We start from the raw sequence: 22,572 nt of genomic DNA on the forward strand, positions 1-22,572 counted from the left end.
GGGTACAAGTCATCAGCGCCCCCCCCCGTGAAAGCAATGGCAGATAACCATTTCACACCTTTTTTCCTGGGTTACCTGTGAAGATGCCATACCACAGCAATCATGGAGCCCGCTCAGTTCAATGCAGCAGTCATGAACATTGTAAACACCTCATGCATTATTGTGCAGTTTATGCTGAACCACAACCTACAAAACCAGGTGAGGAGGAGGCGGCAGCACGGCAATGAGAGTGAGGAGGACATGGACACAGAATTCTCTCAAACCATGGGCCCCGGCGTTTTGGAGATCATGGTGTTAATAGGGCAGGTTCATGCCGTGGAACGCTGATTCTGGGCCCAGGAAACAAGTACAGACTGGTGGGACCACATAGTGTTGCAGGTGTGGGACGATTCCCAATGGCTGCGAAACTTTCGTATGCATAGGGCCACTTTCATGGAACTTTGTGACTTGCTTTCCCCTGCCCTGAAACGCCAGAATACCAAGATGAGAGCAGCCCTCACAGTTGAGAAGTGAGTGGCGATAGCCCTCTGGAAGCTTGCAATGCCAGACAGCTACCGGTCATACGGGAATCAATTTGGAGTGGGCAAATCTACTGTGGGGGCTGCTGTGATGCAAGTAGCCAAAGCAATCACTGAGCTGCTGCTACCAATGGCCGGGAAGGGTTCATGACGCTCACGTCTTCAGGAACACTAATCCGTTTAAATGCCTGCAGCAAGGGATTTACTTCCCAGACCAGAAAATAACCATTGGGGATGTTGAAATGCCTGTAGTTATCCTTGGGGACCCAGCCTACCCAGGGCCACCCACAGGATTCAGGGGGCCTGTCTGGGGCAAAGCAATTTCAGGTGCCCCTTCCATAAAAAAAAGTTGCAATACTATAGAATACTGTATTCTCGTGGGGGCCCCTGTGGGGCCCAGGGCAAATTGCCCCACTTGTCCCCGTCCCAGGGAAGCCCTGGGAAAAATAAGCATTTAAAAACCTTCCGCATCTTGGCATAAACCCAGTTTTGAGAAAACTTCTTTTCAAGTCACCTTTACAAGGTATCACTGGTTCTCAGCATCAGCTAGTGCTAAAGGGCACTAAAGCTCATTAAAAGGGTTGGACAAATATTTTCCGTCAAAACTTTTTTTGGATAAAAAACTAGGGATTTTAAAAAGCAGAAGAAAATCATGGACAATGTCTGCTTTCCTTCAAAATTTGTTGTGGTTTTTTTTAATTGAAAAGTTGAAATTAGTCTGCCAAAACCTGAACATGGTTTGGGGTTTCAGAAGTGTGTGGCCAAATATTTGCTGCTTGCTGTGTTTGTTCAAAGAAACAATAAAAAAATTCTGCTTAAAAAAAATCCAAAACTTTTGAACCACCTTCAGCTTGTGACCAAACACCTGAGCCCATCCACTCAGAGATTTTTCCAGGTTTCTGATACTCTGCTCGCTTCCTTGACTCATATCTGTCTCCATAACTTTGGGTTCATTTAGCTTAGAACATAAGAACGGCCATACTGGGTCAGACCAAAGGTCCATCCAGCCCAGTATCCTGTCTACTGACAGTGGCCAATGCCAAGTGCCCCAGAGGGAGTGAACCTAACAGGTAATGATCAAATGATCTCTCTTCTGCCATCCATCTCCACCAATAGCCATTAATGGACTTAACCTCCATGAATGTATCTGTTTCCTAGAGACTGGCTCCACAGGGTCTCTCACAAACTGGAGACCGTTATTGTGGATTTGTCTTTAATATAGCTTATGTACATACTCCATGAACTGAGCATTTGAGCTTGTTCCTGAATCTGGGATGAGCCTATGTTGTGAAAACTGAAATGCTCAAAATAGCACATGTATGTGAATGGACACAGGGTGCAAATTGCCCCACTTCCCTCCCCCCCCCCCCCCCCCGGGCGGCCCTGAGCCTACCCATTAATGCTATGGCTCATGAAGCCATACACAGGCAGCCTGGACAGTAGTCAGGAGCTGTTCAACTATAGGCTGAGCAAATGCAGAATGGTGGTAGAATATGCATTTGGACGTTTAAATGGTCGCTGGCGCACTTTACTGACTTGCTCAGACCTCAGCCAAACCAATATTCTCATTGTTATTGCTGCTTGCTGTGTGCTCCACAATCTCTGTGAGAGTAAGGGGGAGACATTTACGGCGGGGTGGGAGGTTGAGGCAAATTGCCTGGCCGCTGATTATGCACAGCCAGACACCAGAGTGATTAGAAGAGCACACCAGGAAGCACTGCGCATCAGAGAAGCTTTGAAAACCAGTTTCATGACTGGCCAGGCTACGGTGTGAGAGTTCTGTTTGTTTCTCCTTGATGAAAACCTGCCCCCTTGATTGACTCATTCCCTGTAAGCCACCCACCCTCCCCGCTTCGATCACAGCTTGCTTTCAAAGGAAATAAAGTCACTATTGTTTAAAAACCATGTATTCTTTATTAATTGATTATAAAAATAGGGAGAGAACTGACAAGGTAGTCTGGGTGGGGTGTGGGAGGAGGGGAGGAGGGAAGGAAAAGGCCACTTCAAAACTTGTTGAATGACAGCCTTTTGCTTGGGCTGTCCACTGGGATGGAGTGGAAGGGTGCACTTCCCCTGCATTCTTGGGCGTCTGGGTGAGGAGGCTATGGAACATGGGGGGAGGGAGGGCAGTTATACAGGGGCTTCAGTGGCACTCTGTGATCCTGCTGCCGTTCCTGAAGCTCCACCAGACACTAGAGCATGTCAGTTTGGTTCCACAGTAGCTCCAGTGTTGCATCCTCTCTCCTCTGATCTTCCTGCCGCCACCTCTCATCTCGAGCGTCCCTCCTGTCCTCACGTTCATTGGCCACTTCCCTGTACTGTGATACTGTGTCCTTCCACTCATTCAAATGAGCTCTTTCACTGCAGGTCAGCTGCATGATCTCAGAGAACATTTCATCTCACAGCTTGGAAAATTTGCAGCTGTGGGAGGGGAAAAAAGCAGATAAGTATTTAAAAAGATACATTTTACAGAACAATGAGTATACTCTTTCACAGTGAACAACACTATTCACATTACATAGCACATGTGATTTTGGTACAAGGTCGCATTTTGCATCTTAACATTGAGTGCCTGTGGCTTTGGTATTAGAGATCACAGACACAGGGCCAGGCAACAGAATTCAGCTTGCATGTGGTTATGGTAAGCCATTGTCTTTCGGCTTCTGCAACCTTCATAAAAGCAGCGCCCTCTCACTTAGTTTTGTGAGATCTGTTTGAAGTTCTTCACAGTCTGCTTTGGTCTTAACTATCTTGAGCAAATATGGTCCTAGGGACTGACCCTTGGGGGGAACACCATTTATTTCTCTCTTTGTTCTGTCTTTTTAACCCAGTTCTCATCATGAAAAAGGATTCTCTCTCTTATCCACGACAACTTAATTTATAAGAGCCTTTGGTGAGGGACCTCGTCAAAGGCTTTCTGTTTGTTGACGTCAAAAGAATTCTAAAGATTAGTAAAAACACAATTCCCTTTACAGAAACCATGTTTTTTTTTGCCAAGTTATGTTCTTTTCATGTGTCTGACAATTTTATTCTTTTACTATTGCTTCAACTAATTTGCCCAAATAGTTCCCATTTTGAGTTCTTTCAGAAACTCTAGGTGGTGAAATCCATCTGGGGTGACTTGTTACTTGTAAGTTTTATCAGTTAATTCCAAAACTTCCTCTAGTGACACTATGAAGACTGAAGCAAAGAATTCATTTAGTTCATCTTTTGTTTTTGTATCTAAGTGTCCAGGGGCCCACTTGTTGTGTTAGCAGGCTTCTGCTTTTTGATGTACTAAAAAACATGTTATTTATTTTTTTTTTTTTTTAGCTGTTTCTTCAAACTCCTTTTTTTTTTTCTTATTTTTTTTTTACATTAATTTTTGGCAGTTTTATGCTCCCTGCTACCTACACTAGGATTTGACACTTTTACTTTTACTTTTTTTTTTTATCTCTCACTGCTTCTTTTACATGTTGTTTAACGTTGGCTCTTTTTTTTCTTTCTTCTTTTTTTTTTTTTTTTTGGGTATACATTTAAGTTGGGCTCTATCATGGTGTCTTTGAAAAGTGTCTTGCAGGATTTTTCCTAGTCATCACTCTTTTTAATTTCTGTTTAACTAACCTCCTCATTTTTGTATAGTTCCCTTTCTTGTTATATATGATCAATAATAAAAAAGCGTCCTGTAATATAGTACTAATTGGGACCAGATCCTGCTCTCCCACAGGACTAAATCAAGAATTGCCTCTCCTTTGTGGGTTCCTGTACCATCATCTATCACTGTCCTGGTCAGGTGGTCAATAATAGATCCTACTATATTATATTCTGAATTACTATCCTAGAGAGAGATTGGATGGAACATGGATTCATTTTTTTTTTTTACTTCATTTGATTCATTTTTTTCTTATATATATAGCCTCTCCTCCCCCCGCGGTGTAACTTAAAAACTTGTCACTGTTTATTTCTGCCCTTTTCTCTCTCTATCAATAGACTCTCCTCTAAGAGAAGTCTCTGTCTGATCCACGTGCTCCACTGCAGCAATCAACTTTCTCCCATCTTTTAGTTTAAAAACTGCTCTGCAACCTTTTTAATGGTAAGTGCCAGCAGTCTGGATCCACTTTGGTTTAAGTGGAGCCCATTCTTCCTGTATAGGCTCCCACTATTCCAAAAGTTTCCCCAGTTCCTAATAAATCTAAACCCATCCTCTCTACACCATTGTCTCATCCACGCATTGAGACTCTGAAGCTCTGCCTGCCTACCTGGCCCTACGTGTGGAACTGGGAGCATTTCTGAGAATGCTACCATAGACGTCCTGGATTTCAGTCTCTTTCCTAGCAGCCTAAATTTGGCCTCCAGGGTGTCTCTCCTACCCTTCCCTATGTCATTGGTAACTACATGTACCATGAACACTGACTCCACCCCAGCACTACACATAAGTCTGTCTAGATGCCTCGAGAGATCCGCAACCTTCACACCAGGCAGGCAGTCACCATACGGTTCTCCCAGTCATCACAAACCCAGCTATCTACGTTTCTAATGATTGAATCTCCCATTACTAACACCTGCCTTTTCCTAATGACTGGAGTTCCCTCCCCCAGAGAGGTAACCTCAGTGCAAGAGGATACCTCAACATCATCTGGAAGGAGGGTCCCAACTATGGGAAGGTTTCCCTCTGTGCCTGTTGACTGCTCTCCTTCCCTGAGCCTTTCATCCTCCTTAACAGTGCAGGGGCTGTCTGACCGGAGGTGGGACAATTCTACAGTGTCCCGGAAAGCCTCATCAACATACCTCTCTGCCTCCCTTAGCTCCTCCAGTTCTGCCACCCTGGTCTCCAAAGCCCGTACTCGGTCTCTGAGGGCCAGGAGCTCCTTGCACCAAATTCACACATATGGCACCCACCCACAGGGCAGGTAATCTTACATCCTGGACTGGGCGCAATAAACTGGATAGCTCCCAATCTGCTGCTGGGCTTCTGCTTGCATTCTCTCCTATAGCTACCTAGGTTAATGTTCACTGAAGATAGGACAAGAAGTAATGGGCTTAATCTACAGTAAGGGAGATTTAGGTTAGATATTAGGAAAAATAATTCTAACTATAAGGGTAGTTCTTCACAGGAAAAGATTACCAAGGAATGTTGTGACATTCCCGTCACTGGAGGTTTTTAAGAATATGGTAGACTAAGGCCTGGTCTACACTACAAAGTTAGGTTGACACAAGGCAATTTACCTCAAACTAGGTGTGGCTGTATCATTGGAGGAGGGATAGCTTAGTGGTTTGCACGTTGGCCTATTAAACTCAGGGTTATGAGTTCAATCCTTGAACGGGGCCATCTAGAGCAAAAATCTGTCTGGGGATTAGTCCTGCTTTGAGCAGGGGGTTGGACTACATGACCTCCTGAAGTCCCTTCCAACCCTGATATTCTATGATTCATTTAAATTTGGCTCCCACCAATATAATGCCCCACTATGCTGACTTAATAACACCACTTCCCTGAGTGGCATAGAGCCAAGGTCACTGTAGTTAGACTGAAGCAGTGTAAGTGTAGACAGTGCGTTACTTACAATGACCATTACTATCCTCTAGCAGCTGTCCCACAATGCCCCACACAGACCACTCTAGTCCCCATTATCAACTCTGCTGGGCAGGGGTCACAGAGACCAGAAAACCCACCTCCCATTTAAAACTCTGCAAATTTTTTAAATTCCTTTTCCTGACTGCCTAGCTTGGCAAGTACATGTAGCAACTCTCCATTGTTGAGTGCAACTGCCCAGTTGACCATGCCAGTTACACACTTCAGACACACTCCTGTATGGAGTAGAGAGGATTGGATCTCCTCGACTTGTGGGGAGAAGAGGCTGTGCAGGCATAGCTCTGATCCAGCCATAGAAACATGGATATCTATGAGCAGCTTGCTTGGGGGTTGCAGGAGAAGGAATAGGACAGAGATCAGCAGCAGTGCAGCATGAAAGCCAAGGAGCTGTAGCAGGCAGACCAACAGGGCCATCCTTACCCATACACAAAGTACACAGCTGCACAGGGCACCAGGAAATTTGGTGCCCCAAATTTCCTGGTGCCCTGCACAGCTGTGTGCTGCTCCAGCCCCTGGCCCACCTCTTCCCCAGGGTCCCAGCCCCAGCCCTGCCTCTTCCCACCCCTGCTCCACCCAGCCCCACTCCCCACTCCACCCCTTCCCCATGGCCCCCACCCTGCTCTGCTCCCACCACACCCCTTCCTGCCCCTGCTCTACCCCAGCCCCACCTCTTCCCACCCCTGAGGACTGCGGCAGGAGCAGGCCTGCACTCACCAGCAGCAGGAAGTGCAGCGGCCCGGCCCCAGCCGTGCCACCAGTGAGTGCTGGGGGGCAATTCTCCCCTGTCCCCCAAGCCAGCCCTGCCCACCCCAAAGAGGCCTGGGGTCACACAGACCCCCACAGGGGGCCGTGTAGGGCCCCAGAATAGCTAGGGATGGCCCTGCATACCAATCCAGTGTCAAGCCACAGATCTGCTGCTTTTAAAAAGAGCTGCATGCCATACTAGGTGGAGACCCTGCCCTCACCCCAACAGCGCTGCAAATACCTCCAAGGAGCCTGAGTCACAGGCCCCTGCCATCAACAGTGAGGCGGATGAGGTGGATGACTAAGAGTATGGGGGACAAGTGACAGGGGGAATCCAGCCATGCAGCAAGCCAGTACCCATTTTTTCTTCCAACGCAGTTTGGCAGTACTGCCAGATGAGCACAGGATGAGCCTGATGCTGGGGAAGAACTTCGGGTAAGTGTGTAGTTTAATTTTAAAGTACAGGGATGCCCACCCCCTCAAGTAATAGGACACATTTTTGACATAATTAATTTGCTGGTGCTAGAAGAGATAGTATTAAACCAAGAGAGGTAGAGTTCCTATCTATTTCTCATTCCTCTCCAGTGTTGGGGGATCCACATGAAGCAGTTTATGTGCACAGGGATGTTCTGTGAATCCTCCTGAGAGATCTCAAGGAAACTTTCATGGAGGTACTCTGCAACCCTGTGTCAAAGGTTTCACCACCGGCACAAGGAGCCAAGACAAACTGCACAAATGATGTACTAACTGCACTGACTTTATGCCAACGTAACTTGCGCTGACATAAGTTTGTAGTGTAGACATGGCCCAAGTCTCTACCAAGAGTCTATCTCAGTTGGACTTGCTGAGCAGAGTTCACGGTGTGAAGCACGAGTGCTGGACCCCATTGCTTCAGTCTACAGAGGCAGAGAAGCTGCAAGGTTTACCCTAGAGGCAGAGTGAGACCCTTTGGACATCTGGCACACTGAAGGAGTTCCTCCAAGAGACTGTTCCAAAGCTGGGGGCACAGAACCAATCCTGTGCATCCATAACAGTAGGTAATCTGCCCTTCTGAGAGGCTGTAACTAGACTGAATGCTTCTATCAAGCTAGCTGTGTCTAAAGTGGGAGATAGATTGACATAACTACATTGCACAGAGGGCAATTTTTTTTCTCAGCCCAGAGCAACATAGCTAGGTTGACCTAAGTTTTATGTGTAGACCCTGCCTAGCTGTTTGAGTGCCAGGCAGCTGTAGGTAGCTCCTGTTCACTACAATGCAAAGGCAGTGGGTTACTGTGTTAAGAGTGTACCATGGCATCACTCACAGAGTTAAGATTGCATTGGTATGTACCATAACTCTCTAGCTCAGAGATCTGAGTTAGAAATATTTTAACTCTTCACTTCCTGGTTTCAAAAGCTTAAGTGTTGCTAAACTCAATATCATGGAAAGGCATGAGATACCATTGGGCAGCTCCAAGTGCATTAACACAGGGGTTTTTGTGAGTGAATTCTCTACTATTTTAACAGACAGAAATCTTGTTTGTATGAGTTAGACCATTTAGCCAGTTGTAATTGTCATGTAGGCATGCAGTTGAGGTAATGATAATAGCTACCCCTCACATAGGGCTGTTCATCAGTAGATCTCAAGGAGGGAAACATTATCCCCACTATACACATGAGGAAACTGAGGCACAGAGTGGTGAGGTGACTTGGCCAAAGTCATGCCACAGGCCTGTGGCAGACCTGGGAATAGGGCCCAGGGTTTTTGAGTCCCAGTACAGATGTCTTTCCACTAGGCCATATAGTTGCTATGTGAATCCTAAGTGCCCCAATCTTCCCTATACTTTGCCTAATAGCTGTGCTTTGAAATGTTTGCAATGTGCAGTTGCTAGCAGGGCCAATGAGAGAAATCTCAGACATGGTCTGTGTCCCAAGAACTTGACAGTGTTATTACATGGCAATAACAGTAATGTCAAGCACGTGAGAGAAGATTGGTGTGCCTGTCTCATCTCCCGTACATACAGCCCTCCCTCTCACACTACCATTTCCATCCCACCCTCTCCTTTCCCCCCATACCCAGTGCTGGAGAGCCTGTGATATGCATTGAACATGCCCGTTCTCAAGTTCAACTCTTCACCCAGTCTCAGTGTGTGTTCTTGTTACATGGCCCCAGCATGCCTGTCTCATCTCCTGACCCAAAAGGGCTTTCCCAGATGCCAGCTCACGTAGATAGCTGGGAGACTTGTTCCGACATCCCTAGACGGACAATCTCCCCCCAGATCCTGGCTCACGTATGGGTGGAAAAAAGGGGTTCAGACACGCCTAGAGAGGCAGGCCCCCCAGATCCTGGCACACACACATGGGATGGGAAAGGGGTTCAGACACCCCAGAGGTGTAAGGAGCCCCTGAACCTGGTACAAATATGGGAGGAGAATGTGTGGGTGACAGGTGCCCCCATCCCTATTCCCTGCCCTGCCACCCTCCTCCACCTCACCCTTCCCAGGGTTAAACCTCTCCCCTTCCACTCCCCCTAATCCCTATCCCCTCACCCTAACCTGAGCCCCCAAAACACTCTCCCCTACCACCTTCCAATTATCCCTTCTCCCCTCACTGCAGCCCCAAACCCCTCTCTCCCTATTCCCCCCCCCTCCACCCTTAAATATTTCCTTCCCCTCCCAGCAGTGACACATATAATTTATTTTCTTTTCAAAAATAGCACAAGCGCCTTCTGAATCTCCTGCTGCACTCAGATTACAATTCCCCAAAATAAAATAAAAAATCCTCTTTGACAGAGGCAGATTGTCACAAAATGCCTCTGATGTTTCCCTACAGATTTCTATCCACAGCGGGGTTTGAATTTACACTGGAGCAATCGCCAGAACATTTTGCCTTGAGCCACACAGCTGCTAGAAGTTGCAGCTGGCTACCAATGCCCCTGGCCTCTCAGACAGCACACACACAGTGCGATCCATTTGGTGTGGGAGTGCTATGTACACACCTAATTTGAGAGCTAAACTCTCACTAATACTGTTTTCAGTTTTATTCCCCCAGAGGGATGGTTCGGTCCATGCATTCTCTGGGAGTAGCACTAGAGCGATTGAGACTCTTGTGCCTTCGTTTCATCCCTAGCTCTGTGCAAAGAAAATTGGTAGAATCCATGAACCTTAAGAAAAACTGCTTTTGGGGGGTGGTATCTCAGGAACCGATTTTTCAATGACCCCGAATTTGGACCAGTAATCCCACCCCATGCACACCACATTTCATGGCAATCCAAGTAACTGTGCAGATTTTAGAGCACTTACAAGAGTCAAACTATACACAGAAAGCTGCTTTAACCTTAATTATAACTCAGACCTGGTGGTCTGCTATAAAACTGCATTAATCACTGTAGTATCTGAGCACCTTCCAGTAGCATATTAATCACATAACTTAACATCTTTCATGTGCTGTTTGTTCTCTTATCCTCTCTCCAGGATGAGGTATGTGCTCAGTGGAGGTTGGTTTTTTTTTGTCTATATACATGGCATTGTGCATTTAAGTTAGAGAATGCAGGTCAATGAAATGTGCCTGGCATTTGGCATGGAAGACAGTAAGGTTTGAGATGGTCCTTAGCTGCTTCGAGAGTTCATTCCACAGTCTCAGACCAGCCAACAAGAGAGACCTGTGTCATGAACACATGAGCTTTACCCTTATTATTGAGAGTTCCATTGTGCCAGAAGGGTGACGTTTTCAACCCCCGTCTCGAGCCCGGAGCTTAAGGCAGTTTTTTAGATCTCTACAAGGAGCACCATGGATAAGGACCAAGACCTTGGACTTGATTCATTATTCTATGCAAAGCCACTGTCGGGAGCAAGGACAGGTGTGATGGGCTTGCTGTAGCTTGTGTAGCTGAGGAGATGCACTGCAGTGCTTCTGTACTCGGAGTTTCCTAGGTGCAATTCTATAGCATTGCGGTACTCCACACAAGAAGTGACAAAGGTGTAAATAACTCAGGCTGGGTCTTTGTAGTCTGCTTGCCAACCAAGAACTATAGAAAGCATTACTCATGGACGTTGCTACATGAGAGCTCAGCATCAGTGATGAATCCAAGAGCACTCCTAGACTGTGAAATGAATTGGCCAATTGTGGGTAGGAGCTGATCAGTGGATGTTCAGAACTTCTCAGGAAGTAATAATCAAATTCCCATCACAACGTGGAAATCTTATCTCAGCCTTTTGCTCTGCATGCCTCTGTCCCAGAAAGGTGATTACATTCTTTGCTTTAATAACTATTCCATGTCCCCAGTATATGGCCCCTCCGACCTGGCCTGACTCACTGACGTTCATGGGAATCAGCAAAGGTGTTACTCACTTCACCCATCCCTAATCAGGACACTCCTAGGGTTTGCGTCCTCTGTGAATTCTCTGATGCCTAATAAAGGCTGAGCTGTACCGGAAGTTTTTCCCGCACTCGGGGCATTCATAAGGTTTTTCTCCCGTGTGGATTCTCTGGTGTTCATTACAGGTGGATCTATCCCGGAAGCTTTTCCCACACGTCAGACATTTGTAGGGTTTTTCTCCTGTGTCAAGTCTCTGGTGCCTAACGAGTTGCGTGAGCTGACGGAAACTTTTCCCACATTTGGGGCATTTATGTGGTTTCTCTCCCGTGTGGATTCTTTGGTGTTTATTAAATGTTGATCGATCCCTGAAACTTTTCCCACAGCTCAGGCATTTATAGGGTCTCTCTCCCGTGTGGATTCTCTGGTGCGTACTGAAGGTGGATCTATCACTGAAGCTTTTTCCACACTCATGGCATTTATAAGGTCTCTCTCCCATGTGGATTACCTGGTGTGCAGTGAGGGTTGAGCTACAACTGAAGCTTTTCCCGCATTCGAGACATTTGTAAGGCTTCCCTCCCGTGTGGACTCTCTGATGTTTGGTGAGGTTTGAGCGCTGGCTGAAGCTTTTCTCGCAGTCAGGACACTTATAAGGTTTTTCTCCTGTGTGGATTCTCTGGTGAATAATAAGGAATGATTTCCAAGGGAAACTTTTTCCACAGTCACCGCACATGTGAGATCTCTCTTCTGTGGGAACTCTCTGGTGAACAGATTCTTTGAGTTTTCCGACTCCTCTGATCCTCTGCATGGATTTATCCCATCTCTCCTCTTGGTGGTTTCCCTGCTGTCTCTCTGGCCAGTGCTGACTCTTACGGGCTTCTCCCCACTCAGGACTCTGGGAAACATCTCCTTCGGCTCTTCCCAATGCCATCCCATGTGGCTCCAGTTGTTCAGAACCTTCCTGCTCATAGTTCTCCTCCTTGTTCTCGTTCATCATCTCCTCACCTGCTGGAACAGAGAGAGAATCCAGACAGGAGTCAGTCCCTGTGCTGGGAGAAAGGGAACCTCAGAAAAGGGAATGAGAAAGTGGGGAACAAATCAGAATAAGTGGTGGGGAAATGGAAATATCAGTATCTGACTCCTTCCCCCCCTCCAAAAAACCAACCCAAACCTTTCCTTACTGGGGGGGGGGGGGGAGGGAGAGAGAGAGAGATCAGATCAATTCTGCCTTCGTTCCATTACAATATCGATGTGGAGAGGGTCTAAAAGGCTGGCTAGGACTGGTGAAAACCTATGCGTGACGTCTGTCACGAGAATATAGAAATTGGTTTCTGAGGGTATGTCTACACTATGAAATTAAATCGATTTATAGAAGTCAATTTTTAGAAATCGATTTTATACAGTTGATTATGTATGTCCCCACTAAGCGCATTAAGTCGGCGGAGTGTGTCCTCACTACCATGGCTAGCATCGACTTACAGAGCCATGCACAGTGGGTAGCTATCCCACCGTTCCCACAGCCTCTGTCACCCATTGGAATTCTGGGTTAAGCTCCCAATGCCTGATGGGCCAAAACACTGTGGTGGGTAGTTTTGAGTATATCTTGTCAGTCGCCCCTCCCTCCGTGAAAGCAACGGCCGTCAATCGTTTTGCGTCTTTTTTCCTGGGTTACCCATGCAGACGCCATACCATGGCAAGCATGGAGCCGACTCAGCTCACTGTCATGCACTTTAAAAGCTCGCTGGCACTGTTTGCTGACTAGGTCAGACCTCAGCACAACCAACATTCCCATTGTTATTGCTGCTTGCTGTGTGCTCCACAATATCTGTGAGAGTAAGGGGGAGACGTTTATGGCAGGGTGGGAGGTTGAGGCAAATCGCCTGGCATCCAATTTTGAGCAGCCAGACACCAGGGTGATTAGAAGAGCACAGGAAGGCATGCTGCACATCAGAGAGGCTTTGAAAACCACTTTCATGACTGGCCAGGCTATGGTGTGACAGTTGTGTGTGTTTCTCCTTGATGCAAACCTGCCTCCTTTGTTGATTTTAATTCCCTGTAAGCCAACCACCCTCCCCACTTCAAAATAAAATAACTATTGTTTTGAAACCATGCATTCTTTATTAATTAAAAAAAAAAAAAGAGAGATAACGGACAAGATAGGTGGGGGAGGAGGGAAGGACACAGCCACTTTGCTTATTATAGCCACACTAAAAATCAAACTGTTTGAATGACAGCCTTCTATTGCTTGGGCCATCTTCTGGAGTGGAGTGGCTGGGTGCCCGGAGCCTCCTCTTCTCTCCCCCCCCCCTCCCCATGTGGCATCTGGGTGAGGAGGCTATGGAACATGGGCAGGAGGGTAGGCGGTTATACAGTGGATGCAGTGGGGGTCTGTGCTCTTGATGGCTTTCCTACAGCTCCAACAGACACTTCATCATGTCTGTTTGCTCCCTCATTAGCCTCAGCATTGCGTCCTGCCTCCACTCTTCGTGCTCACTTAATTCTTTCCTGGGCTCTGCCACTGAATGCCTCCATGCATTAAGCTGTGCCCTATCAGTGCGGGTGGACTGCATGAGCGCGGCAAACGTCACCACAAGTGATATTTTTTGCCTTCTAATCTGCGATAACCTCAGGGACGGAGATGATAGGGGGAGCATAGAAACATATTACACTCTACGATTCTGGGGGGACTGCATGGTCACCTGTGCTGCCGAGTTCGCCACATTGACCAAATGGGAAATTAAATTCAAAAGTTCCCAGAGCTTTTCCGATGGCTAGTGCATCGGAGTTCAAAGTGCTGTCCAGAGTGGTCACATAGCTCCCGGAGGCCAGTACTGTTGAATTGCGTCCGCACTACCCCAAATTCAACCCAGCAAGGTCAATTTTAGCACTACTCCCCTCACGAGCGAGGAGTACAGAAGTCGATTTTAAGAGCCCTTTAAGTCGGGGTTGGTTGTGTGGACGCATTCATTTTAAAATTGACCTAACGTGGCTAAATTCGACCTAATCCCATAGTGCGGACCAGGCCTGAGTCTGTTCAGTCGATTCCTTACCCCTGTGGACATCTTTCAGGATCTCCCTTTCCTCGTAAGCCTGGAGATCAGGGACCCACGGCTCCTCCCCTAGTTCCAGCCGGGAGATCACGTCAGGTTTGGAAATTGGAAATCCTGTTTGGGAAGCAAGGAAACATATGTTGATCTTGCTCATTAAGGTCAGTGCTGTTACTACTTCCAAATCCAGATTATGAGTAGTCCACCCAGATAGGCTCTTTCCTCTCCCCACCCCCACCCTAAAGGGACTGGGCTATAAATCGTAAAGGACACTTTCTGGAGCAAAGGTTCATCCACTCTGCCTAGGAAATGGGCCTTACTTATTCCCTTGGGGAGCTAAGAAAATTTGTTACACTTTCTGGGTATCGGGGCTACAGTTAAGGCTCTGTCACTGCCAATTATTCCCTCCTCCTTCCCCTGCAACACATATGCCCATATTCTTCCAGAACACAAGCCAGAACAGGAAGATATTACAAGGGGCTTATCTACCTGGTCAGTAAGCCAAAGTGTGACTGTAGCACACCATCTGTTGTGCACTAACTGTCTGTGTGGACCCTGCTACCATGCACTGAAAGTTCTGTAGTGTGCATTCAGGTACTGCTCTCAGTCTAGTGTGCAGAAGCAGGGTCTACACACCTATTTAGAGCACGGTATGGTGCTGCACTGTAGATTTACACCTTGACCTGATGTGACCCAGTGACCACTTGGTGTCAACTGGCAGAGGGCACAGAGTGTACCTAGGGTTTTACAGGGATCCCCTGGGTCAAAAATGTGCATAACTGCTCACCAGAGGGCAACAGCTGAGTCTCTACTGAGATCCAGTTACCCACTGATCATTGTAACCCTTGTGAGATGTATGCACAAAGTTGTGTGGCTATACTGACAACCAGTGGTGAGCTTGAGCCGGTTCGCACCGGTTTGCGCGATCCGGTTGTTAAATTTAGCAGCCATTTTAGAACCGGTTGTTCCAGGACAACCAGTTCTATAAGGGCTGCTAAATTTCAGAAAAGCTCAGGCCCAAGCTCTCCTGCTCCGCCCCCTTTCTCCTCCCCCTGCCCTGCTTCCTGCGAATCAGATGTTCGCAGGAAGCCTGAACAAGCAGCAGGCAGGCAGGTAAGCTGGGGAGGGGAAGTAGCGGCTCCGCGGCGCGGCCTGGCTCGGCTTCTGCCCCGGGCTCGGCAGCGGGGGCTCCTGCCGCCCCGGGGTCTGGGCGGCGCAGCGGCACGCGGCGGGGGCTCCTGCTGCCCCGGGATCCGGGTGGCGCGCGGCGGGGGCTCCTGCCGCCGGTCCGGGGTCGGGGTCCGGGCGGCACGCGGCAGGGCCTCCTGCCGCCCCGGGGTCGGGGTCCGGGCGGCACGCGGCGGGGGCTCCTGCTGCCCCGGGGTCCGGGCGGCGCGCGGCGGGGGCTCCTGCCATCCCGGGCGGCGCGCGGCGGGGGCTCCTGCCGCCGGTCCGGGGTCGGGGTCCGGGCGGCATGCGGCAGGGCCTCCTGCCGCCCCGGGGTCGGGGTCCGGCGCGCGGCGGGGCTCCTGCTGCCCGGGGTCCGCGGCGCGGCGGGGCTCCTGCCATCCCGGGCGGCGCGGCGGGCTCTCCTGCCGGTCCGTCGAGCGGCGTCCGGGCGGCGGCAGCCTCCTGCCGGTCCGGGCGGCGCGGCGGGGCGCAGCGCAGCGGGGGCTCGGCTCCTGTCCCGGCGTCCGGGCCCCAGCCCCAGCCCGGCCCCCATCTCCAGGCAGCAAGGTAAGGGGAGCAGGGAGGGCGTGTTGGATAGAGCCTGGATGGGGTAGGGGTCCTGGGGGGCCATCGAGAATGAGAGGAGGGGTTGGGTGAGGCGGCAAGGGGCAGTCAGGGGACATGGAAGGGGGGGATGGGTCAGGGGTCCCAGGGGTGTGTGTCAAGGAACATGAGGGGTTGGATGGGGCATGACCCCCCCCAGGGGGGGGAGGAGGGAACCGGTTGTTAATATTTTGGCAGCTCATCACTGCTGACAACTATGTGTAATTGATGGTCTTGGAGTTAGGGCAGGTCACCAGGAGGTGACATGTCTTGGACAGGTTCCTTTCAGGCAGATTACAAACACTTATCTCCCTCTCTGGTTATACATGCATTGTCTGCCTCGCAATGGAGGCCAATCTGCAGACTGAGTCAGGTGCCAGTCAAAATGTTGCACAATCTAGGAGAGAGCAGAGGGGTGCCCTGTTTATGGGCAAAGACACAGAATTGTTAGTACAAATGGGAGCACAAGGAAACACACGGGATCCTTCACCAAGGAGCCAAGCTAACCGCGTGTTTGTCCTAAGGAAGGAGGCTCACAGCCAATATTACCAGTAGAAACAAAAAACCTTGATATATATATTTTTAAAAAGTTACCATAGGGATAATTACTCCAGCCAGGGCAGGTTAGGGATTTTAGAACTCACTACTCAAAGAATTAAATTTAAGTGTAGAGAGAAATAAAAATTATGAAATGCATAGACCAGCCAAAATGTTAAAATAACCCACTTTGAAAGAATAAAATTACAGAGAATATATGTGCATTGCAGGTAGTGCCAAGAAGTAACAACAATAATGCAAGTATGTGTTGGGAGGTGAGTGTGAAAGAGACAAAGAGAGAGAGAGCAAGTGTGTGAAAGAGAGAAAGGGTGTGTGTGTGTATGTGTGACACAGAGACAGTGTGTGGGAGAGACAGACAGACAGAGACTCAGAAAGAGTGCAGGCTGAGCCGGGCTGTGTCCCTTCTCCCCTGCTCTGCGGAGATGGGGTACAGGAGCAGGGGGACACCCTGACATCAGCACCCTCCTTTCCCCGCCTGCAGGAGGATCCTGGAGCAGCTGCAGGACAGAGCAACATGGGGGGAGAGGCACCTGAACACATGCTGCCAGCTGTGCGTGCTCTGCAAATCAGTTGGGCAACGTTTGAATCTCTCCTGAGCAGCCCGTGCAAGCACGCAGCTTACAGGGAACACAGGTCACAGCCAGCCAGGCTGTGGGATGCTGGAAGGACTTTGAGTGAGCATCACTCTACAAGACATGAGTGTATCTAATTCATTAAAGCTGTGGCTTTCAAAGGGACCCAAGACAGTTAAACATCCAACCCCACTGATCCAGCGTCTGGGCCCCTTACAAATTTCCAGTCTTAATCCCTCTGGTCCCCACTCTCCCTCTGTGAAATGGAGATAACCACCCACTCTCCGACTGTTTTCTCTTTTTAGATGGAAATCGCTTGGGAGCAGGGACTGTCTCTTCCTGTGTGAATGTTGGTGCCCAGAATGACAGGAAGGGGGGTCCAGTGGTTAGGGCTTTGGCCTCAAACTCAGGAGATCTGGTTCAGTTCCTTGCTCTGCCACAGACTTCCTGGGTGACCTTGTGGGCATCACTTAGACTGTCAGTGCCTCAGTCCCCTACGAGTACAACAGGTGTAACAGCAGCTCCCTATTCCACAGGGACAAAGGGATAAATATGTTAAATACTGCGAGGTGCTCAGATAATGGGGACCCATATAAGTACCATTATGGCACAATTGGCCCTGATGTCCATTGGAGAGGGCAAGTGCTGTGGTAATTAAAAATCTGTCTCCCGCACCAGCAGTAGCATAAGGTTTACATGAATTCCTGCTTCCGAAGGGTCTCTCTCTGCTTGTGTGTAATCCATCACCAGCTTTATCCATCCATGAGCTAGCTGTTGCAGGGACCGAGGAACACGGAGGGTGAGACACAGGGACCTCTCAGTACCAACTGGCAGAGGACACACAGGGTGCATAGGGTTGTACAAGGATCCCCAGGGGCAAAGATCTGCGCAACAGTTCACTGACGGGTGGCGTGTGAAGTCTCTACCAAAGGCCAGTCGCCTACTGGTCATCATCAGAGAAATTATGTATCTTTACTGGAAATTATGTTTGTAGCGCCTTGGAGTTAAGGCAGGTCACCAGGGAGGAGACATATCTCAGAAATGTTCCTTTCAGATAGGAGCTAATTGTTACCCATCTCCCTGTCTGGCCATTTATGTATCATATGCCTCACGCTGTGTGCCTCACACCATATGTCTGTTTGCGTACTGAGCCAGGTGTGAAATGGAGAGATTGTGAAGTCTACGAGAGGCAGAAATCTACAGGTAGAAAAAACAGCAAGGAGTGTCCTGTTTATGACTAAAGACAACAGACTGAACTGGCATATCTTGGACTGCACAGAGATGCTCTGAATCCTTCAGCTAGGAGGCAAACTGACGCACGCTTGTCTCATGTGAAAAGGGTCACAGCCTGCCTAGCTGCAAAGTGCTGCAAGGATTTTGGGTGAGCTGTATTTTACTGGACAGGAGAAAATCATGTTAATTAAGTCCCGGCTCTAGAAGGCACGTTTTGATTTTATTTTCTGTGGAACTATTTGTTTCCAATATTTCTACTTGCTTTGACTTGGAAGCATCACAGCCATGCATTAACTGTCTAGAAAATCACCACCAGCCCCCGCCTCCGCACACACCCATGTCCCTCCCCAACAAAAGCAGAACAGGAAATCATTTCTTAAGACTGTGAGCTCTTTGGAGTGGAGATTGTCTCTGTGATGGGTGCACCAGGCCCTCTGAGGCCCCCTGCTAGAAGCCCCATGGTCATACCACACCCCGCTCCAGGAAAGGACCAGCAAAGGTGGGTCCTCCAGGCCTGCCTACAGAGGCCACAGAGAAGCAGCCAGTCAGAGCCCACCAGGCTCAGATAAAAGGAGCTGCAGGGGCTGAGCAGGGCAGTAACTGGCTGGGACCAGATAGGTGAAGACAGGGGCTCTGCTCTGGCCAGAGGACCTTGACAGGCAGCATTTACTGGAACTGGAGAGAAAGGCTGAGAGACTGGAACCCTAAGGTAATGGGGGAGGTAAAGGGCCGAGGTAAAACAGGGAGTGGTATGTGGCTGCTGTTTATAGGGTCCCTGGGTTGCCACCTGGAGTAGTGGGCAACCTGGGTTCCCCCACCAGCCACTGGCAAAGTGGCCTAATCCAGGAGCAGGGGACAAGACTCCTTGAGAGGCCCCAGAGAAGGGCGGAATTGAATGGGCCCAGAGATGGGGCTGAAGACCTTCCCCCACCATCTATGAGATCCGCTCTGCCCACACAGCATCCTGAACCAAAAACCAACCTTTCCCTCTCTTCCTCTACTGTAGAGAGCTACCCCACAGAATACATTCAGACCATGAATCATATCCTCCACCCTCACTCTGCCCCAGAACCCAGCCCCTCTACCTGCAAGGAACCATCATGTCAGAAGACTCAGCCATGTGCAGGAAGAAACACCAAGAATAGCACCCTCCTTCCATGAATTCAGCACATTGGCATGGGAGGTAGCCCTAAAGGCACTAACAGCAACTGGACCCAGCCCCATGACTCTGGTCCGTGCCCTTCCTGGCTGGTGGAAGAGAATCAAGAACATCTGGGGCCTCCCTCTAACACAGCTGGCTGGGGCAGACTAAGACAAGACAGAAGGGAAGCACATTTGAAAATCTGGCTGCTGGGGAGTTAGGCAGGACTGAGGCATGAGACATGTGTTCATCTATCAGATGGCAGAGGGGTCAGAGGCATCAAAGGATGGAACATTCCCTAGGAATGGGGGAGGTGAATCTGTCCCTCATGATTGTTACGTCCCTGAATTTCCTGTCCTAACGGGGTGTGTGTGGAGGTCACAGGCCTTCACAGACAGGAGCTTGGGACTATTGGGGCAGATCCCCCTGAGATCTGGGGGATCCATGAAGAACCCTGCACAGAATCTGACCCCAATGCTTCAGAGAGACACATACACACACACACCAAGTTTTAATGCCCGAGGGGGCAGGAATCCTTACCCAGTGAGGTCACAGTCTCATAATTCTCCCGCATGACGTCCCTGTAGAGGGCTCTCTGACCTGGGTCTATCAGAGCCCATTCTTCCTTGGTGAAATACACAGCCACCTCCTTGAAGGTCACCAGCTCCACTGCAGCCATGTCACTCCCGTTACTCAGGAGTGTGGGATAACTTGGACTGGGACCTATTCCACAGCCTGTCGGGGTGAGAAGGGAAATTGGAGCCATTTCCAAAGGGGCTTCAATGCATTTCGGACTCCGATTCCCACCAGGCTCTTTCCCTGTTGACTTTGCCTGGCTAGGGAATTGCTTGAACTTACTGTGTGTGGATTTAGCAGGTTCCTAAGCGCCTCACAAGAGCCACAATAGGCACCTGACTTACCAGCCTCCCGGAGAGGGGATCCCAGCTGTGGTTCCCAAGCAGAGATAGGTGCCGCCCTGCAGTCTGAATTGAAGCCCCTATCTCTGAGAGAGGGGTGGGCTTTGGATACATCCCTGTCATCAGCATCTCCATGGGCTAGCTCAAGCAGCTTCTCACCTAGCACAGGCACCTTTGTGGATCCCAATCCTAGGCCACTATCTCTGCCCAGTCACTGTACAGGGAGTCTGGGCACCTCACTCAGTTGTGTGCATTCCATTGTTACTCCAGTGATTGTTTACATGCCAGGAGGTGTTTGTGATGCTCAGCATCACAACACCCCAGCCCCTTTGTTTATCTGGACGCAGGACGTTACTGAGAAGATCCCTTGATGGCTCTTGGCTTGCACAATTTCAGAATCGAAGGCGCTGCTTTGGGGGATCCCCCTGACACTGTCCCCCAGGCAGCACATTCCCCCAGCAGCGCGGGGACCAGGCAGAGGCAGAAACTGGCTTTTCCTCTGCCTGCCTCTCACCTTGTCCCAGGAAAGTCAATCTGCCCCGGGGTGCTGCAGGAAATGGGGTTGGGCAGGGCTGGGAGCCGGGACCTCCCTCCCCACTGATTGCTCCTGCTGCCCCTGCCAGTCTCCCCTCCACTCGGGCTGGGAGACTCGGTCCCTGGCCCGGCCCGGGCCGTTCGCTTTCCCGGAGCTGGCTCGGCTCCTGCAGGCGCTCAGGGCGGCAAAGCGGGGGGGGGGGGGGGGGTCCGGGGGGGCAGCAGCTCTGGGACTCGCAGACCCCCGCCCCCCGGGAGCAGAGCTGGGGTGAGGAGGGGCCGTTGGTGCAGAGTCACTTTCCTGCCCAGCCCCAGCCCTTCCCCCGGGTCTCGCCCCTCACCTGCAGGCTCCGGCTCAGGGGCTGGTGGCGGCAGAACCCGGGGCTGGTTTCAGCCCCCGCAGAGAGTCCCCACGGCTGGGCACAGAGGGGCGCTAGGGAAGGGCTCTCCCCGCACACACCCCGCTGGGAGCAGCAGCGGCTCAGCCCGGGCTCCCGGCTCACAATGGAGGCGGCAGCAGCAGCGTCTGACCCGGGAAGTTCAGCCCCTGATCTGCCGGGCAAAGAGAAACACACAGAGCCGCCAGCCCTCCCTTAGCAACAGCCAGGGCCCTCTGGTGGCCACAGCTACTAAAACCCCCTCCCTGGTTCACCTGGTGTAGATTCCTTAAAGATGGATTAAGTCCGATTCCTTCTCTCCTGCCTGGACAGACAGAAACCTGCACTGCGCATGGAGTCTCACCAAGCCCCGGAGGAACCTGGCCCTGGGCCGGCGCCTGAGCCCACCAGCCCTGCAGCTATTTATATTGTGGTTGTAGTGTAGTACACTGCTCCACTTAGTAATGTGCTACTGGTAGCAGTTATTGATCGATATGGATTGTAGGAAACTATTGTAGTAAACTGCTACCTGATGTAGCAAATGCCTACAGGTAGCAGTTTCTTGTATTACAATGTGTGAAATTGCTACATGTAGAAGAGTGCTATCTGTAGCAATTAGTGATACCTATAGGTTGTAAGATGCTACTTGATTTTTACACACTTGAAAACTGTTATCATGTTTCAATCTTCCCTCATAGGTCATGCTTTCTAGACATTACATTTTTTTTCTCTTCTCTGGACTTTCTACAATTTTTCCACATCTTTCCTGAAATGTGGTACCCAGAACTGGACACAATACTCCAGTTGAGGCCTAATCAGCGCAGAGTACAACGGACATCCCAGAGTGATGTTCTGGTTTTTTTGCAGCAGTGTTACACTGTTCAGTCATATTCAGCTTGTGGTCCACTAGGACCTTTACATCCCTTTCTGCAGTATTCCTTCCTAGGTTCACAAACTTTGTAAGTGTATTCTCTATGCCATTATCTCAATCATCGATTAAGATTTTGAATAGAAACATATCCAGAACTGATCCCTGGAGAACCCCACTTGTTATGCCCTTTCAGCCTGTGAATCACTGATAATTACTGTTGGAACTGTTTTCCAACTAGTTTTGCACCCATCTTATTTTAGGTCCATCTAGGTTGCATTTCCATAGTTTGTTTATGAGAAGGTCATGAGAGATAATATCAAAAGCCTTACTAAAGGCAAGATAGCTGGGGTGTGATGGACACAATGGCTTTGTTTTACATCTCTGCTGCAGGGGCTGATTACAAACCAAATGGCCAGATATCCAT

General features: G+C 49.6%; 1 protein-coding gene across 1 annotated transcript in view; it reads right to left on the reverse strand.

The window, feature by feature from the left end:
* Positions 1-10,135: 10,135 nt before the first annotated feature.
* LOC120383238 (zinc finger protein 773-like) overlaps positions 10,136-22,572 on the reverse strand; it is a 30,422-nt gene continuing 17,985 nt past the window's right edge. The window contains exons 4-6 of the mRNA XM_039501095.1: positions 19,990-20,184; positions 14,176-14,289; positions 10,136-12,133 (exon numbers count right to left, since the gene is read on the reverse strand). Coding sequence (XP_039357029.1) covers positions 11,187-12,133; positions 14,176-14,289; positions 19,990-20,184 — 1,256 coding nt within the window. The 3' untranslated portion in view covers positions 10,136-11,186. The remainder of the gene's footprint in view (positions 12,134-14,175; positions 14,290-19,989; positions 20,185-22,572) is intronic.

Source organism: Mauremys reevesii, linkage group 15 (genome assembly GCF_016161935.1).
Source record: "Mauremys reevesii isolate NIE-2019 linkage group 15, ASM1616193v1, whole genome shotgun sequence".
NCBI lineage: Eukaryota > Metazoa > Chordata > Testudines > Geoemydidae > Mauremys > Mauremys reevesii.